Source organism: Malaclemys terrapin, chromosome 2 (genome assembly GCF_027887155.1).
Source record: "Malaclemys terrapin pileata isolate rMalTer1 chromosome 2, rMalTer1.hap1, whole genome shotgun sequence".
NCBI lineage: Eukaryota > Metazoa > Chordata > Testudines > Emydidae > Malaclemys > Malaclemys terrapin.
Genome location: NC_071506.1, coordinates 271,566,498 through 271,584,619, shown reverse-complemented (window position 1 = coordinate 271,584,619; position 18,122 = coordinate 271,566,498). Strand labels below are relative to the sequence as shown.

Below are 18,122 nucleotides of genomic sequence, written 5' to 3'. Positions count from 1 at the left end.
GGCATGAAGATGTGTAGGGTGAATGTGCGGTCAAAATAGGCATTGCTACCAAAAATCTCCATCAAAGGGCACATGCTCACTTTAATGGAGCACCCACAGAGACATTACTCGGAGAAGAAGTGGGGTACATTTTCCAAGTGAGATGGTCTCACTGCTTTCTGTAATGGTGCTAACAATGGTTTTGTCCCATCTACATTAACATTTAAATAGTTTTCAACATCAGTTGAGGAGGAAGGGTGGAGGGACCATATGCTGAAAACAAATGTGTCATTGGGGGGGAGAGATAGCTCAGTGGTTTGAGCATTGGCCTGCTAAACCCAGGGTTGTGAGTTCAATCCTTGAGGGGACCACTTGGGGATCTGGGGCAAAATCAGTACTTAGTCCTGCTAGTGAAGGCAGGGGGCTGGACTCAATGACCTTTCAAGGTCCCTTCCAGTTCTAGGAGATGGGATATCTCCATTCATTTCATTTCATTTCATTTTCCTTGTGAAAATACAACTTCACTTGGAATGTGCATCCCACCTCACCTGTACTTCAGCTAGTAGTCTCATAGCAGTTCTGCACTGTGTTTACATAGTTTGATCTAGCTATGTCTATCGTCCAAGTCAGGAATATTTATCCAAGCCTCACATGAACATTTCCTTCCTTGGAGTAATGAGGTCCACAAATCCATGACATTAAATCTGTGAACCTCATTACAAATAAGAAACTAGTTAAACAGATACAGTGCATCCATGTAAAGTATGAATCCAAATAAGGCCTGTATGTGTGTGTTTATCAATAAACACACAGGACCCAATTCTCTTCTCTCTCATGCCAGTGTAATTCAGGAGTAAGTCCGTTACCTTTAATGGAGTTACACTAGTGTAAACCATGTGCGCAAGGTAAATAGGTCTACATACTTTAAGCGAGTTGAACCACTTACACCACATCTGAATTGGGACCACATACTGTACTTAAAGGGATTTGTGTGTGTAATCAGAAGACTTTAGTCCATAGAATGAGACTGAACAAAAAATTTCATATTAGCATGCAGAAAGGTTTTTTGAAACCAGAAATCACACAAACAAATGCTTGAGAGAATCTTACAAATCCATCTTCACAGCTACTCATTATGGGTCTAATCCTCGGGGCTTGTCTCCATTGGGGATTTTTGCATCCTAGTGCAGATGCACTGCATCGGTGTAAATTGAGGCTTACAGTGGTGCTGTTTAAGTTGGTTTCAGACTGGGGAAAGCTGCACCAGTAGCAAGTCACTTTTTACCCCAATGAAGTATATCTACAAGCTCCACTACCGCCAAAAAAAAAAAAAAGGGGGGGGGGGGGCCATGGGTCCGCAAGGCCTAAGAAATATTTTGTATCAACTTCCACTCAGTTCAAAGGGAGTTTGAGATGCTCAGTGCTTGTCAGGGTCAGGCCACACCTTAACCAAGCTGCATGACATGTTCAAAGGGGAGTTTGTGTTTAATAAAATTAAACCATGAAATCAAGTAGTTACTAAGGTACTGATGATACGGTCAGGAAATTATTAACTAAACAGCCGAGGAAGGACTCCGTTATCCCACTGTTTACATTGCTGGTCCCAGAATATTAGAGACTAGGTGAGTGAGGTAATATATTTTTATCCAATAAAAAATATTACCTCACCCACTTTGTCTCTCTATTATCCCAGACATTTCCAGGGGAAAGTTAACGCATCTAATGATTAAAGAAATGAATGAGGGACTTCATGGTTTTTATGAAGAACTACATAAAAAGGACATTTGCTAAGCCTCTCCTGATAGTTTTACTGTTCTCAACAAGTTAAATAAAATTGACTTAAAGATCACAAAATGCCCAGAAAAATATTGTTGATGCTCTAACATGGGTTTTATTTAGTGTGATATTATGCAATATTTAGTTTATTTCTCTACAGTTTTAATGGAGATCCTGACTCCTAAATGGTTCAGTTTTACTGGGATCAAAACAAGTTCCCACCCTTCCTTCATTTCTTCCCAGACTTACAGCTGCCCTTTCCAGCACTTATGGTTTGTTGGGGAGAACTGCATCCCTGTGGATTAGACAGCACTAATCACAAGTCTGGTTCAGAGTGGGTGTTGCAGACATATACAGATGATGCTTAATGCAACATGCCACAGCGAGATGCAAAAAAAAAAAAAAAAAAAAAAAAAAAAAAGATCTGCAGTATTTTGAATATCCTCAACTCCCTATTGATTTCAGTGGGAACAGAGGTTGCTCAGCATCTTTCATGATTATAAAGGAAGCCAACTTTCCTGTTCAATTCTCAGTTTCTGACAGGTTTAGATAAATGGTGCTTGGGAAGGTGCTTTTATCTTCGGTATCTTTTATGGATGTTCAAGAGTCTGCAGAGTGTTTAGGGTTTGGGGAAGCTGTAACTGATGAAACTGACAAACCAGTAAAAGAGAAAAAAAACACATTAGTTCTGAAAACCTTGCTGCTGGGACGAGTCCATCCTGAGCTAATGGACTCAGTGAGTCAAAAGAAACCATTTCCAATATCAATAAACTGTGCCAACAGGATTATTACCAGACACAGGGTAGCCACAGACTCACTGTCCTGACGAAGCTGGCACCTCAGCTAGAGAGGACACAGGAAGCAGTGTAGCAAAGGAGACTGAGGAATGACATCTTTTATGACTATTCTCACCCCATTAGGAATATGAAACTGGCTGCTCAACACCTGACGGAGAGTCAGGAAATCAGGGTTCTATTCCCTGCTCTGCCAGACACTTCCTCCAGGCAGGTCATTATGGCCTCCATTTTCAAGAATGTCCACTAATTTGGGGAACTTCTGTTTTTGGAAGCCCCACTTAGGACACTAGCCGCCTGATTTTCACAGGTGCTGAGCACCCATGACTCCAACGAAGTTAATGGGAGTGGTTGGTACTCAGGACATCTGAATATCAGACCTGTCTCTCTCAAGTTGGGCACCCAAAACTGAAGCACCCAAAATTAGAACACACATTTGAAAATCTGGGCTTTACCCTCTCTGTGACTCAGTTTCTCCGTCTGCAAAGTGGGGCTAATTTTTCCATAGGGAGACAGTATGGAAAAGCCCTATTAGATCATCTAGTCTAACATCTAAGATCTTACCTCCCCGAGTTGTTGGGAGACCTAATTCATCTGTATTTGTAAAGCATTTTGAGATTCACATATGCTATCCCATGATTACTATTGAAACAAAAAACTTGCTGCTGCTGTAGCTCTCAGCCTTGTAAATCCGATATAAGGTTCTCTGTAAAGGCCAAGTCACATTCAAAATGCAAGTTTCAGATTTTTCATAAAGCCAAAATACATTTTGGACTAACAAAACCTTGCACTAATTTAAAACTTATTGGACTAACAGCTAAACAGCCAATATTTCTAGAAATACCTGAAGTCATATGTGCGTACAGAAGCTGGACTGTTCTACCACGTATAAAACATAATGAAAAGAAAGTGAGATATAGCTATACCACATGGTTAGAAACAATACATCACAGGGTACTTAACAGTCATGGTTCAAATGCACTAAAGAAAGGTTTAACTTCTTCCCTTGGGAAGAAAGAAGCCCGTACACACATTACTAAAAGCTCTCCTAGACAAATCAGGCAGAACAAATGATGTTATGGAGAAAGTACACTTAAAACAAGGAAGCAGTAAAAAAATAGCCAGAAATTTTAGACACCTCCACAATGGAGTCAAGAAAACTCAGTATTCATCTAGGAGTCTGAAGAGGGAAAATATTTAAGATTCCCTCAAATTTTTACTGATTTTAATAAGGAGGTGAACTGATGTACAAAGAATTCCCCATCACCCAACATTTCCCTCACCGGAGAAAGAAATGTATAATGAGCCAAGATGTCTTTATAATATCAAACCTAAACTGCTCTGCATTTTCTCCACTGAACAGATAAAGTAATAGTTTTTAGTCAACACAAAATACATTAGAGATGGACAAGACCAGTCCATCCCCTGTTGGTGCACGACTGTGCCCTATAATTCTCCAGTGATTCTTCTTGTCCAATTTTAAGGGAGAACAAAAACTTTTGCCTTGTTCCACTCCATTATTACAGTTTTGCATTTCATTTAATTTCTAATGTCTTTTCTGGTGGCAATAAAAACACGGGACACATAAATAGAGATTTGTTTGCATTGCTTCTTACTGATGATTCATATGCCCCAAGATTTGCAAGCTGTCCTTAATTTTAATTTGAATTAATATATAGAAGCAACTGTTCACATTATAGCACATCCTCAAACGCAGGAAAGATTTGAGATCACCATGCTAAACCCAAACAATGCACCGATACATTTTCTCTGTTCTTCAGAAATATTACAGGCTATAGTTTTGAAGTATAGTGACGGACATTAAACAATCAACTGTTAACCATACTGTTGTATCTGAGATACTGCAGTTTTTCCCCATTCTAAGTATAGGAGGAAAAACGTGACATCTCAGATATCATTGTTTGGCAATTGTTGACTTTATCACAGCAACCACAGTAGCTACAAAGATGTAAAATATTTTTTTCATTCTGCTCACCTAAAACACTGGAATTTCAACAATTCTTAGTATGAAACCACTCAAACTCATATACAGAAGGCAGAAGCAGGCATGCATCCCTTTGTTTGACAGGAACGCACTGGCAGCTTGCCAAGAGCCAAAAGGCTTTCCTTAACTTGAGTAAAATGGGCAAACTAGAAGTATGAGTGTGGTCCACTGCATGTATGGATCCCAGCATGCGATGCTCCATCTCAGTTTGAGGAGTCTCAGATTAGATCGAGATGGCCCACACATGATGGGATGCGTAGAATTCATCAGTGTATTGAAGATGACAGAAGCCAAGGGCCACATCTTTGGCCAACTCTAGAATAAAATATAGCAACTGGGATATTTAGTTTGTCATAAAAATACACTAATTTTGCTAGTATAACTGCTTTCTCTATACAGGCCAATCCCTCACACAATAATTTCCTTTAAAGTCCTGACTCTGAATAGCTTTTATCTGCTCCTCCCACTCAGACATTCCTATTCAAACCCACCCTCCTTTAGGACTTGAGAGGAAAGAATCAATAAAACAGCACACAGCTTTTTTTCCTCTTGGGAGTATTTGAAATCACAGCTTCTCTATTAGGTTTCCTTTGCAGAGTGGGTGACACCCACCATGGATGCTGTCATATGCCAGCAACATGGCAGGATGCGGCTGTTTTTTTATGGGGAACAATGCTCACGGCTTGCGGTCTCCTGCCAGTGCCTCCCTTCAACTTGACAGCTCTGCTACGTATGCTTATGTTACAGGCTCAAGTCATCCCCTTGCAAAAAAAAAAGGACACCACCTTTCCTGCACACACAGTGCCCCTCACGAACCACACACCTACGGAGGTGGCTGCTGCAGATTTCAGAGGAATGTGGGATGCTGCTGTTTCAGAACATGATCATCCCTGCCACTTGTGCACACAATGGTCCATTTTGGCTGGTACTTGAATGCAGTTGTGACCCTCCTCACATGGGGAGGAACCAAATGATATGGCCTGGAGTTTGCTATTGTTTTTGCTTTTTTCATTTATCTGCTAGGAATAACATTGATAAGATTTGTGGGATTTATTGGACACTTGCAGTAAATCACTTTTGGGGTTCTCACTCATTTAGACTCAAACTTCTTTTAAAAAAAAAAAAACCACCACAAAAGAAGTTTTAATTTGAAATGGCTGAGAGTGCTGATTTTCCTCTGATTCCTTTCATAAATCAGGACAACGCTCCCCTTTCATTTGCATTCTTCTGCTAGCAATGAAAACAGAGGAGTAGGCAGGCTACTGATGAATCTGAGTGGGGCTTACTATTAGTTCATTAAGCTGATTCACTCCTCAGGCATGAAACGACGTCTATTTTAGCACTTAAGCAAATGGTGCAAATTATGCAATATGAAGTTTAATACAGCTATTTAATGGCTGTAAAATGATACACCCACTTGCACGTGGAGAATTATTGGCTCTTTTTAAATCAAGTAGTCTTAGTGACATACTGTACACATGTACAGAGTTGTAAAATAACATACAGCTTTATAAAAAAGTAAACTTGATAAGTAAGCTGAGTAGTCATTGTGCCAAAAATAACATGGATTCTTCCCAGGAAATGTTCTTGCCAGTCCTAGCATTCTCATCAACACAGAGATTCAAAACATCACAGGCTCCTGAAGAGTCACAGCCCCCATAGTTAAACTATTCAGTCCACATTTGAGATGGAAAAGCCACCTCCCTACTGGTGGCCAAGGACTGTGGCCCTTCCTCTCAGCTTCCCAAGTAAGATAGGGCAGCATTGATTCCAGCTGCTTTAGGAGGTCAGCTTCAGTGTAACTGAAATAAATGGGAGCGGGGGTGTCTGCATGTGGCAGGTAAAGGATTCCATGGGCGCTACTTAAAATATGGTGTATTAGCATGGGAGAGTTAGGAACTGCACGAAGACTGGGAATCTGCTGGCTATTAACCCAGGTGGTAACTGGAAGTGACAGTTTTAGTTTCACTGTTGCATCGCAGTTTTTTTTATCTGCAGTTCACAAAATGCCTTTCTGAACAATCACTAATTAAGCCTTAAAACACCTCTATGGGGAAACCGAGGCACGGAAGGGTTAAGTGATTCAGACAAAGTCATGCAATGAGACAGTGGTAGAGCTGGGAATAGAACCCAATAGCCCAGATTTCCAAACCCCGTAAATGAAACCATAAGACAACACTCCTTCAAAATCTCTCCAAACTTTGTGTTGTGATCTCCTTCAGCAGAGCTCTGTGATGATAGGGGCCATTGCCATTTCTGACAGGGAAAATCCTCTCTCTTGTGTATAATGCCCAAGTAAGAGGGTGCTCCACGTAGGCTGGATTCTGTCACCACCCCTCTGTGTAGGTATAATCCCTGCTCCCAGTCCCCCAGCACACATGGAGGTATGTTCCAGATGCACTGTCACTTCAGATGGGACAACATTTCCCTCCAATGTGCACTCAGATCTACAGGCCACCATGGAAGAGATGACATCCACTCCTTTATGGGACATTGGGGACCCTTGGAGCAGCAGTCTCTAAACTCAGAGATTGCCACACGTTGTCCTGGGGAGGTTCCTCATATCCTTCTCTGCTCCCATGCAGAGCATGCAACGGTCAGGCCAATCTAGAGCCAAGATTAAATTAGGTTTATGATCAATTTTCAAATACGTTATTTTAAAAATTTCCTAAGAAAAACCTCTATTTTCAGCAATAAAAAGGCATCTAGCGCCTTTTCCCCACAACAGCTCAAATGAAATAAAAATACCATGTTTTAACAAACCATTGCTTTATCTTAATCACCGTTCTATAGCTGAATCCATACACCTGAGCATTAGCCTTTGCCTTATTGGCTATTTCACTGTGTAAAAATAAAGAAACAAAAATATATACATTTCCAACCTTCAGGTTATTCTATTCTATTTAGGTTCTTATATCATCTCATCTCCATAAGTTCTGAGAATTTAGTAACAGCCACTGCTCCCAAAGCTGAGAAAAGCAGACCAGCATTCTGAATGCCTTAATCAGTGAAATTATAAGAGTTTCTCTTCCTGCTGAAAAACTTTAATTCCCTTTAAGAGAAACTGTTTGGTTATGGGAAATACTCAGTTACAGTCCTAACCCTAGGGTCTGGTCATGTAAAGGTCTCAGTGCCTTAAATTCCTATAGACTTCCATACTATCCAGGAGCAGGTCCTTATTCTTACATTTGGAAACTGCACTTGACCTACTCTGCAAAACTGCCGCTACCACAATGGATCATTATTCTGCACAGAATGTTTTTCCTTGCACCAGTGCCCCCAGTAACCTAAGCTCTTCCCAGTGATATAGAAACACTGCTTTCTGATAATTAAGATGTGATGATTGGGAGAAATCTGACTACGTACAGCTTACAAATTCTGTCTCATATTGGGGACTCACTGTGAGTCTGCTTCAGACTGCCAACTCCATTTTGAATGTGGGCTAGGCTGCCATCTCTGTTGTCTTTTTACCTCCATTTTGGACACAGGGCTAACACTGGAGGGTTGTTAAACCTCGATGGTCCTCTATTAAGATGGAAGCCCCCTTGGACAAAGAGTTGCCAACTGCCCACAGAAAACCAGTCTGCCTATGTAGACTGAACTAAGGAATGGATCAGCTGCTGGGGGACTCCAATCACCTGACAAACCTGATCAGGGGTCACCTGATAAGGGGACTGGAGGTTATAAAAGAAGGGATTTCTCACTGGCCATTTTAGAGCTTAAAGAGAGAGGAGACTAGAAGCAGAAAGCTGGCTGTAGGAGTAAAAGGAACCTCCATGTTCCAGAGGAGAAGCCATGTGCAGGAGGAAAGGGGGTCAGGAAAGATCCTGGACTTCTCAAAAGACTGTGACCTGAGCCCAAAGACTGCTCAAAGTGATGAGGGATCCGAGCAGGGAAACATGTACAGGTGTTTTATTGTTTTGTCTAGATCTTCATCTCTCTTGTGCTATCTAAAGTAAAGTGTAATTGTCTTAGAAACCTTTGCAATGCCTGTATAATAATAATTAATGGAGATAGCCCATCTCCTAGAACTGGAAGGGACCTTGAAAGGTCATCAAGTCCAGCCCCCTGCCTTCACTAGCAGGGCCAAATACTGATTTTGCCCCAGATCCCCAAGTGGCCCCCTCAAGGATTGAACTCATAACCCTGGGTTTAGCAGGCCAATGCTCAAACCACTGAGCTATCCCTCCCCACTCCCTGTGTGTAATGTGCTTCCACTATCATGTGTCTGGAGAGGTAAATGGTAAACCAGAGTGTTCATAATGTTGGAGCTCTGGGAAAGGGTTTGCTGAAGCAACCAGGGCATCTTGGGGGCTGGGTCAGGCCTGGTCTGGGGGCCTACAGCAGCTGGACTGTGGGACCCCACTTCTGCGAAGAGGTAACAGAATCTGTGCCCATGCAGGAAGCGTGCCACAGAGGCCAAAGAGATGCTTAAAAGCACACAGGTCCTGCATGTAGGGTGACCAGATGTCCCGATTTTTGGGTCTCTCTCTTATATAGGCTCCTATTACCCCCCGCTCCCTGTCCCGATTTTTCACACTTGCTGTCTGGTCACCCTACCTGCATGTGGGATGCAAATATACCAGGCTAGTGAATGTCTAGCAGGGAGAGCTTTACCGGGGCTGTGACACAAGGCAAAATGATTCCTGCCAGTCAAGTCAGTTTAGGATTTATGGATCTGACCACAGAAAGAAGCAAATGTAATAAAATCATCTTCTTTTCTGTGTGACCCCAAGGATGTATGTAACCACGCCTGAAATAATAGTGAAAAGTAATAAAGTCAAATATTCATTTTCCGCTATATGATATGGACATTCAGGGTATTTCTTCACTGCAGAGTCAACTCCATTATCTACCGCGAGTTGGCCTAACTCGATGAGAGTGGCCACACTGAAATAACACTTGAGCTACACAGAGTGATTGTGTTAGCAGCTGCCAAGCTGTGCTAACTCCAGCTACAGCATGTATCCCATGACTGGCCAGCCAACTTGAACTAAAAGCATCATCACACCTGTGCATGGACAGAACTTGAGTAAGGGGCAACACAAGTTTAAACTCAAGCTAACCAAAGTGAAGACAAGTGCTCAGATATTTCAACCCCTTCTTCCAAAATACCTAGAGGGCCTGATTTATCACTGCCTAGCGCTTTGTGTAGTCACTGACAGCGGTGTACAGTGGTTTTAAAATGCTACCATTCTGATTTGCACAAGTGTAGGTGACTACACAAGGGGAATCAGATCTTGTAACACTCATAGGAGTTACGCTTGAATAATAGTGCAAGATTCGCCCTTTCAGCAAGGTCTTTCACCCAGAGAGATTCAGATATGTGCACTTTAAAAAGTCACCCTTTCAAACAGGTCACCTGCTCCTTTTAATTACTCATTTCAAGATAGACGTGACATCTTTGCAGACCACAAGTTGCCCATCAACAGCCAAACAAGTTGACTGATGAGCACATGTTAACACATCAAGCCAGCTACTACAATCCTTGGCCCTTATGAATGTCAAGACAACTGCTGAGACAAACTAAACCCTACTGACTTCCTAGTCTGGCATTTAGGAATTAGCCAATCATAGTACTGCATCACATGGCAGAGATTCACGTGGTCAGCTCTACTATATGCTGATTACAGCTGGCTGCTATGAGAAACAATGCCTACAGCAGCACTGCCTTATTTACTTAATACACCACCTGGTATTTGAGCTCTCACAGGGTGCTTTGCACTCAGCCGCAGAGGCTTTAATGAAGCTACATTCGTTTTGTATTCTAGTGGAGCCTATTGGGACTGTTAGCTCTAATGCTGAACTGCTCTTTCCACTGTCAACCTCAGTTTTTCAGGGGTTGTTACTGTGGGTTTTCATTACTGTTTTAGTTCATGTTGGGCTAGATACACCCATTAATACAGAGAGGGGCAAACTGCTCTTCCTTGAACAAGAAACCACTGGGGCCCAGGGTTCACCCGCCAAGTGGAGGCAAAAAGTAAGTTTCCACTGGCTTTCTTCCCCAGGGGTTTCTGTCAGGGGATGACCGCTAATTTTCACTGGGGGCTCAGAACGTAGACGTTCTTTTGGCAGAGACTGCAATAGGGATCTATTGAATCACTGTCCCCTGGATGCCAAGTTTTCCAGGTTGAACTAGGCCCCTGCAGGGGGAGGCTGCTACTGATACCTGCCTCTGCAACCTCCCTCTGGCTGATTTTTCATGCACGGGCTCCTGTGTCCTGTTTTATGCAGGCAAAGCTGTCATAAACCAGAGATTATTTTTATTGTTTAATATTTGTTTCTGGTGGCACCTAGTGTCCAAGGTGCGTCACAAACATAAAAGATGACATGTTCCCTACCCTTTGTTTTTTGTCTTTCAGAATGTAAGCTCTTCAGGGCAGGGACTAATATATAGATCTATAATACACCTAAAGATGTTGAGGTAGTAACTGGCCTCTTCTAATACAAAATTAAATAACTTTGCAAATCACCACTTTAATCACTAGGGTTTTTTTAAGCAGATACTTTAGGAGGTTTCCGAACAATGTGTGACATTTCTTCTCCTGTGCGGTAGTATGTTTTCACAAGGGAGTAAATTTAGGATGGATTGGAGACACAGGTATGATTTAGAAGCTCCTTGCTTTGTCATTTTAAATCAGACCCTTATCTTTAATTGTGTGTGTTATTCCCACTGGATGTTCCTGTTAAAGGAAACTAAAGGAAAAAAACAAACATCACTGACATTACAATTGATACTAAGGGGACAAATTATATGAAAAGAACTCTCACAATCTAAATCTTAGCATACGAAGTCCCACTGAAATCACTGAGGATTTGCACAGTATACATACTATCCTTATAATCCAGAGTATGGAATGTTAATACATATAAAAAACATTATGCTATCTATTTGGCATGCATGCATGAAAGCTAAAAAAAAAGAGGCCAGTGCAGACAAGGCTACACCCATCTCAATGCATGTGGCCATTAACCCTAAGGGTTGGACATGTGCTTAGAATAATGCACCTTCAGAAGGCAACCAGAGCAGGGGCCTTCAAATCTCAAGTCCTGGGGCCTATTCCTGACTCTGCCATTGGCTTGCTTTGCGAATTTGGACAAGTCACTGAGCCTGCGTGTCAGTTTCTTGACCTGTAAAATGAGGATAATAATTACAAAGGTGCTAATAGTGGCTCCAATAGTTAAGGCTGAGTTGAGAGTCTGACTTAGAGCACAATTTACTTTTGTTTATTTTCTGTGATGCTCATAAGGGTGATGTGTGGTTTGAGTAATTAAATTCTTGTAAAGTATCCTCGGGGAAAGACATTATAGGAGCACAAAATGTTAACTAGCAATTCATCTGTCTCTGAAATCCATATTTTTCAGAACATCTCTTCTGTTATTAAAAGAAACAAATTCTCCCTTGTGCTAGTGTGTGTGGGTTACACTAGCTCCTTTTAAAATTCAACAGGAATAGACGCCCTGCAGCCTGTGGCGCTCCCCACCACGCAGCAGCTGACCCAGACTTCTGCCTCATCATAATTCTTATCTGGCTAACCAGGGAATTAATCGTTGTGCACATTTGGGATAGCAGAGACTGCACGCTGCTTTTTAGTGCATCCACCAAAACCCTCTTGAAGAAATGACTCAACTCCCTGGCACCCGTTTGATAGAAAACACATTGCTATGGGTCTGCTCTTGATCCCACTGAACTCAAAGGTAAAATTCCCATTGAGTTAGCTTGGGCAGGATTGTGATCCCAAATGAACGTTAGCGACGCTAAGCAGCAGCTGCCTTGGAGAGTTTCACTCTGTGTTGATCTCCAGCTGCTGGGCTGCTCGTAGTCTAACCCCCCTTCTGGGCAATGATTTACACAGCTCTAGTTTTCTTCCAGCTTTCCTTATTTAGTGCTTAGAAGCCCCCAGCTGAAGCCTAATTACACCATGCCACCATATACTTGAGCAATCAAAGGCATCATACTAATCCTCCACCCCCAACAGAGAAAGCTGGAGAAAAAGTCATACTAACCCCTTTGGCTGCTTCTCTTCCTGGGATTCTCCATAGTCTCTTCACAGAAACAGTTACTGTTACGTGCTCCCTTGATCCTCGCCCCCGACCTGAGCCATCCCCATTTATAGACTACACTCTAGAGAGCACGCTCCAGTACTTAGAGCATACGGCCAGGAATCAGGAGGACAGGGTTCTATTCTTGGTTCTGCCAGTGACTTGCTGTATGATGTTTGGAAAACTGCTTAATCTCTCTGTGGGCCAAAGTCATCCCTGGTTTAACTCCAATGAAGTCAATGGGGTTTACACCAGGGATTAATTTGTCCCTGCACATCAAATTCCCCATTTGCAAAGTGGAGATAAGTTAATGTTTGTAAAATGCTTTGAGATCCTTGAAAGAAAGGTACCAAGTATTTTTATAGATAATCTGTAGCTAGTTTCCCCACTCTGGGAAATGCTTCTTTAACTGGCCAAATGCATTGCTCTGGCTGCAGGCTAAGGAACTGAGCAGACGCTGCCCCTCCACCATGCCCTTTTCTTGACAACGTGCCTGCTTGCGAGGGCCAGTGCAAGACAAACGCCTGACAAAATGTGCCGCACGGTGGCTTCCCTCACCCAGCTGTACTACAGGCTGCAGCTGTTGCCTCCTCTCAACACTCAGCCCCATGCTGTTGTAAAATGCTGGCAGGAGAGAGTGCAAACTGCCCTTCAGCAGTGTTTAAGCCAGTGCATGCCTACATTTTCCATAGGCCTGGCCAAGTGGTTTCTCTCTCCAGGAAACCCTTCCCCTCTCATGTCACCCATTCCCAGCCTTCTTCTTGGGCTCACACCTCATGCAGTGCCTAGCTTCACCCCACACCCCATCCCAACTAATTATTTTAAGCTTCGTACAGCTAGGGTTACCATATTTTGAGTGTCCAAAAAGAGGACACTCCACGGGGCCCCGCCCCCAGCCCCAACTCCACCCCTTCCCCACAGTCCCCGCCCCAACTCCACCCCCTCCCCTGCTTCCCGCGAACATTTGATTCGCGGGAAGCCTGAAGCAGGCAGCAGGTATGCGGGGGGGGAGGCAGGAGGCGCAGCCCAGTCTGGCCCCCCCGGCGTCTCCAGCCTCGCTCGGCTCGGGCCCTGGGGTGCTGGCCCCGGGCCAGCCCCCGGCCGAGTGCCCCCGGCTCAGCACCGCCGGCCCTGCATGTCCCGATTTTCCCGGACATGTTCGGCTTTTTGGGATTTCCCCCCGGACGGGGATTTGAGGCCCAAAAAGCCGGACATGTCTGGGAAAATCTGGACGTATGGTAACCCTAGTACAGAACATTGTATCAATCACATTCTTGGTTAGTTACACCCCTCAGCCCTCCCTCTTCCCGTCACATCATCTGAAAACAATAGGATGACCAGACAGCAAATGTGAAAAATGGGGACAAGGGGTAGGGGGGGAGGGGGTAATAGGAGCCTATATAAGAAAAAGACCCAAAAATCGGGACTGTCCCTATAAAGTCAGGACATCTGGTCACCCTAGAAAACAATGGGAGCTGAGGGTGCTCAGCACCTTGCAGGATCCTGCAACTTTGGGGGCAGGGACCGTCTCCATTTCCGTAAATCCCCTTCCAAAGTTATGGCACTAGAGAAATATCAAATACAAACAATCCAGTCTCTGCTCCTCCTGCCCACATCACTCCCAGTCCCTGCCTTTCCCTGTCCCCGCTCTCACCGCCAGTGCATGCATTCTTGACTGACTGCCTCCAGCAGCTCTCACCACGGGAAGCATCTATTCTTTCTGTGTCATCTGCTTCAGTCACTTGTTCTTCTCAAGACCAGGGCCTAAAAAAGTTATTCACACACTACAGAACGGGGGGAGGGATAGCTCAGTGGTTTGAGCATTGGCCTGCTAAACCCAGGGTTGTGAGTTCAATCCTTGAGGGGGCCACTTGGGAATCTGGGGCAAAATCAGTACTTGGTCCTGCTAGTGAAGGCAGGGGGCTGGACTTGATGACCTTTCAAGGTCCCTTCCAGTTCTAGGAGATGGGATATCTCCATTTTTTTTTTTTAAAGTGCTAGTTCCAGGCAGTGGCCACAGCAGCACTAATCACTTCAGGAGTTTTTAAAATATGCCGCAGATCCACTGATTTTGGTACATGTATCTGACTGACACTCCAGGCTCCCCATCTCTACCTTAATGATGAGTCTCTGAGAGGAGCCCTGGTGAGTCTTATTCAATAGCGGGCACTCAAATCTGCAGCTGATTGCTTCCATCCCTAGTCTCTCACATATTGGAGCAAGTCAGGCAGGTAAAAGCACACGCAACTGAATGGCGGGCAGGCCACAGTGGTACACGGAGTTCACTGGTAAGGTAGGAGGCGGTGTGGGCAGGGCCATCCCTACCCATACAAAATGTACGTAGCAAATTTCCTGGTGCCTTATGCAGTTCCGTGCTGCTCCAGCCCCTGCTCCACCTCTTCCCCATGGCCCCCGCCCCTGCTCCGCCCTAGCCCCGCCCCCACTCCAGCCAGCCCTTCTCCTGAGGACTGCAGCAGGGGTCGGACTCCCTGCACTCACCGGCATCGATAAGTACAGCGACCTGGCCCCAGCCTGCTCCACTCCCCTGGCTCCCAGCTGCGCCACCGACGAGTGCTGGGGGGCAGTTCCTCCCTGCCCCCCAAGGCTGGGAACCAGGGGAGCAGAGCAGGTTGGGGCTGTGTCACTCCACTTCCCGCAGGAAGTGGCCACTTCCCCTTCCCCCCCCCACCCGTGGAGGCCTGCCCCCCCTGCCCCACAGGGGGCTGCATAGGGCACCAAAATGGCTAGGGATGGCCCTGGGTGTGGGTCACTGCAGGGGAGGAAAGGTGAAACTTCAGAGGAAAGGAATGGGATGAGAAGGATGCTGCGTATGAACCACTGGTCTACTGTAATGTCAATTTTAAAAACCGTGTAATTTTCTGACCTAGATTTAGGGCTCCAGATTCAGAGAGCAGAAGCAAACACTTAAATTCGAAGTACTGCCTGGTGCAGGTCAGACCTTAGTCTGATAACCTAGAGCAGTCACCTACAATTATTTAATGTACCCTGGGGGACAATCCAAGATGCAGACTCCATGACCTGGTGCTGGGGAGCCAGAGCGCCGGGAACAGGGTGGAGAGCCCGGCTAGGGCTCTCCACTCTCCCTGGCGGCCAGAGCGCCGGGGGGAGGGTGGAGAGCCCCTGGTGGCCAGAGCGCCGGGAGCAGGGCGGAGAGCCTGGCCGGGGCTCTCCACTCTCCCCGGCAGCCAGAGCGCTGGGGGGAGGGTGGAGAGCCCCCAGCGGCCAGAGCGCCAGGGGGAGGGCGGCGAGCCCGGCTGGGGCTCTCCGCTCTCCCCAGCGGCCAGAGCGCCAAGAGCAGGGCGGAGAGCCTGGCCGGGGCTGCTCTCCCCGACCGGCTGGAGCACCGGGGGGAGGGCGGCGAGCCCGGCTGGGGCCCCGCCGCGCCACCCCCCTCCAGGCGCCGCCCCAAGCATATGCTTGGTGGGCTGGTACCTGGAGCCGGCCCTGGCGAGAAGAGTACGCGGAGTCGACGGGGGAGCCTGCCTGCCACGTGTGGACCCACGGTAAGTTCGAACTAAGATAGTTCGACTTCAGCTACGTGCATAACGTAGCTGAAGTTGCGTATCTTAGTTCGAAGTGGGGGGTTAGTGTGGACCAGCCCTTAGCGTGTCTCCTTTGTTTTCCCCTCTGCATTTAATTATCTTCAGCAGTTCCCCAGTTCCAACCCCCATGAGCTTCACTCCCATTCCATCCACTAAAATGATCAGCAATTAAATAGTTATTTTTTACATGCAAAGTATCATCCTGCATTAGACTTAATATCCCAAAGGGTACACCTATACACGAGCTGCAAACACACCTTGTGGCTGTGTAGATATAACCTGGTTAGCTTGGGAACCCGAACGCCAAAGCCTCAGTATCCTGGGATACAGTGTGGGCTAGCTGCCCAAGCAATTACTCAGGGAGCCAGGTGGCTTGTACAGCCAGTGTTGAAGCCTGTGCTGCTGTGGCTTCACTGCTCCAGTACCAAAACTAGCAAAATTAAAGGTAGCTCAGGTATATCTACACAATCACACCCCATGATTATCAGTATAAACATACCCAAAGAGATTAGTGGGGCAGAGGATTCACAACTCTTACAACCATTTCAGTCTGCACACTCACGAAGACAGCACTGCATCTAGTTACGCATGGTTCACACGTGACAGGTTAGCTAGAACACTGGCCCAGTAGCCTTTTGTGCCTGAATGAGATTTCAGATACTATGTTGCCCTAGTCAGAGCAGAAAAAAGCTTCAAATGGGGCATCCATAAATGCACCATGATGCCTGGGTGGGCACTGAAATTTTGCACTGATTGAAAACCCTGGCTTGGTAGGTCCTTCTAACACTCTGGCCACTTATTCATCTAGATACTGTACAATTTAATTTGACATTTTAAAAAAGAAATGTTGTTAGCATTTTTGTGTTCTAGCTCAGTGGTTTTCAAACTGTGGGTCACGACCCAGAATTGGGTCGCAGAATGGAAGGCTCTAGGTTGTGGTGGCTATGGTCAGCACCGCTGACTGGGCCATTAAAAGTCCTGTTGGCAGTGCTGCCCGGCTAAGGCAGGCTAGTCCCTATGTGTTCCGATACCGCACTACGCCCCAGAAACAGCCAGCAGCAGGCCCGGCTCCTGCGGGGGAGTGCAGCACAGGGTTCCGCACGCTGCCCCCACTCTGAGCACTGGCTCTGCACTCCCATTGGCTGGTTCCTGTGGAAGAAGGAAATAAAGATAGCTGACATGAAAACTCTTCATCTCTTTGCTGTTTGGACTCTCACAGGGCTAGAGCTATGAAACAAAAGCAGAGAACCCCAGGGTCAACTTAGGTTGCCCTAAAAGGCATTCAGTGCTGACAGATTACTACAACTGTGTCACCTTTTGGAACCAGGGACTGTAACTCATTTGTGTATATGTGTTGCCTGCTTTAACCTGTAAATAACTCATTTTCCCCCTAGTTAATAAATCCTTAGTTAGTTTACTATAAGATTGGCTGCAAGCCTTGTCTTTGGTGGGACGTCTGAGGTACAAATTGACCTGGGGTAAGTGGCTGGTCTCTTGGGACTGTAAGCAACCCGAATCTTTTGTGATCTTTGGTGTAAGTGACCATTTATCATTTAGTCCAGCTTGTCTGGGTGGTGGGATGGATTGGAGTGCCCAAGGGGACTGACTGTGACTCCATGGTAAGATTGTTATAGTGCTTCGGGAGTTCACATTTGTTACTGGGTTGGTGAAATCTAATTCTAGAACACACCACCAGTTTAGGGTGTCTGTTCTGCTTTTTGAAGTCTGCCGAGATTGGCACTCACAGTCATGAACCACTCCAGACAGTGTGACAGTTTTCATCTCATTTCTGAAAATAAATCATGAGCTGATCTGCTACTGCACTGGAAAGCCTGGTCATTTATTTCCAGCATCATTAAAGCGCGGGAGTGTTGTAAACCATCTCCTGTTCCTTGAAACACACATTGCTCAGGCTAAGAGAATTACTCCCCTGACCCACTAGACTTGCCTACTCAGTGGATA

At 45.4% G+C, this 18,122-nt stretch overlaps 1 protein-coding gene across 7 annotated transcripts in view; it reads right to left on the bottom strand.

Moving 5' to 3' along the window:
* The window catches only part of PRKAG2 (protein kinase AMP-activated non-catalytic subunit gamma 2), a 398,056-nt gene that overhangs the window by 149,345 nt on the left and 230,589 nt on the right, over positions 1-18,122 (bottom strand). Inside the window, exon 1 of one of the 7 annotated variants that reach the window (XM_054021191.1) lies at positions 12,562-12,605. The exons of the other annotated variants lie outside the window; for them this stretch is intronic. Within the exon in view, the coding sequence (XP_053877166.1) occupies positions 12,562-12,595 (34 nt within the window). The 5' untranslated portion in view covers positions 12,596-12,605. Of the gene's footprint in view, positions 1-12,561; positions 12,606-18,122 lie in introns of those variants that run through there. 7 annotated transcript variants of the gene reach the window in all.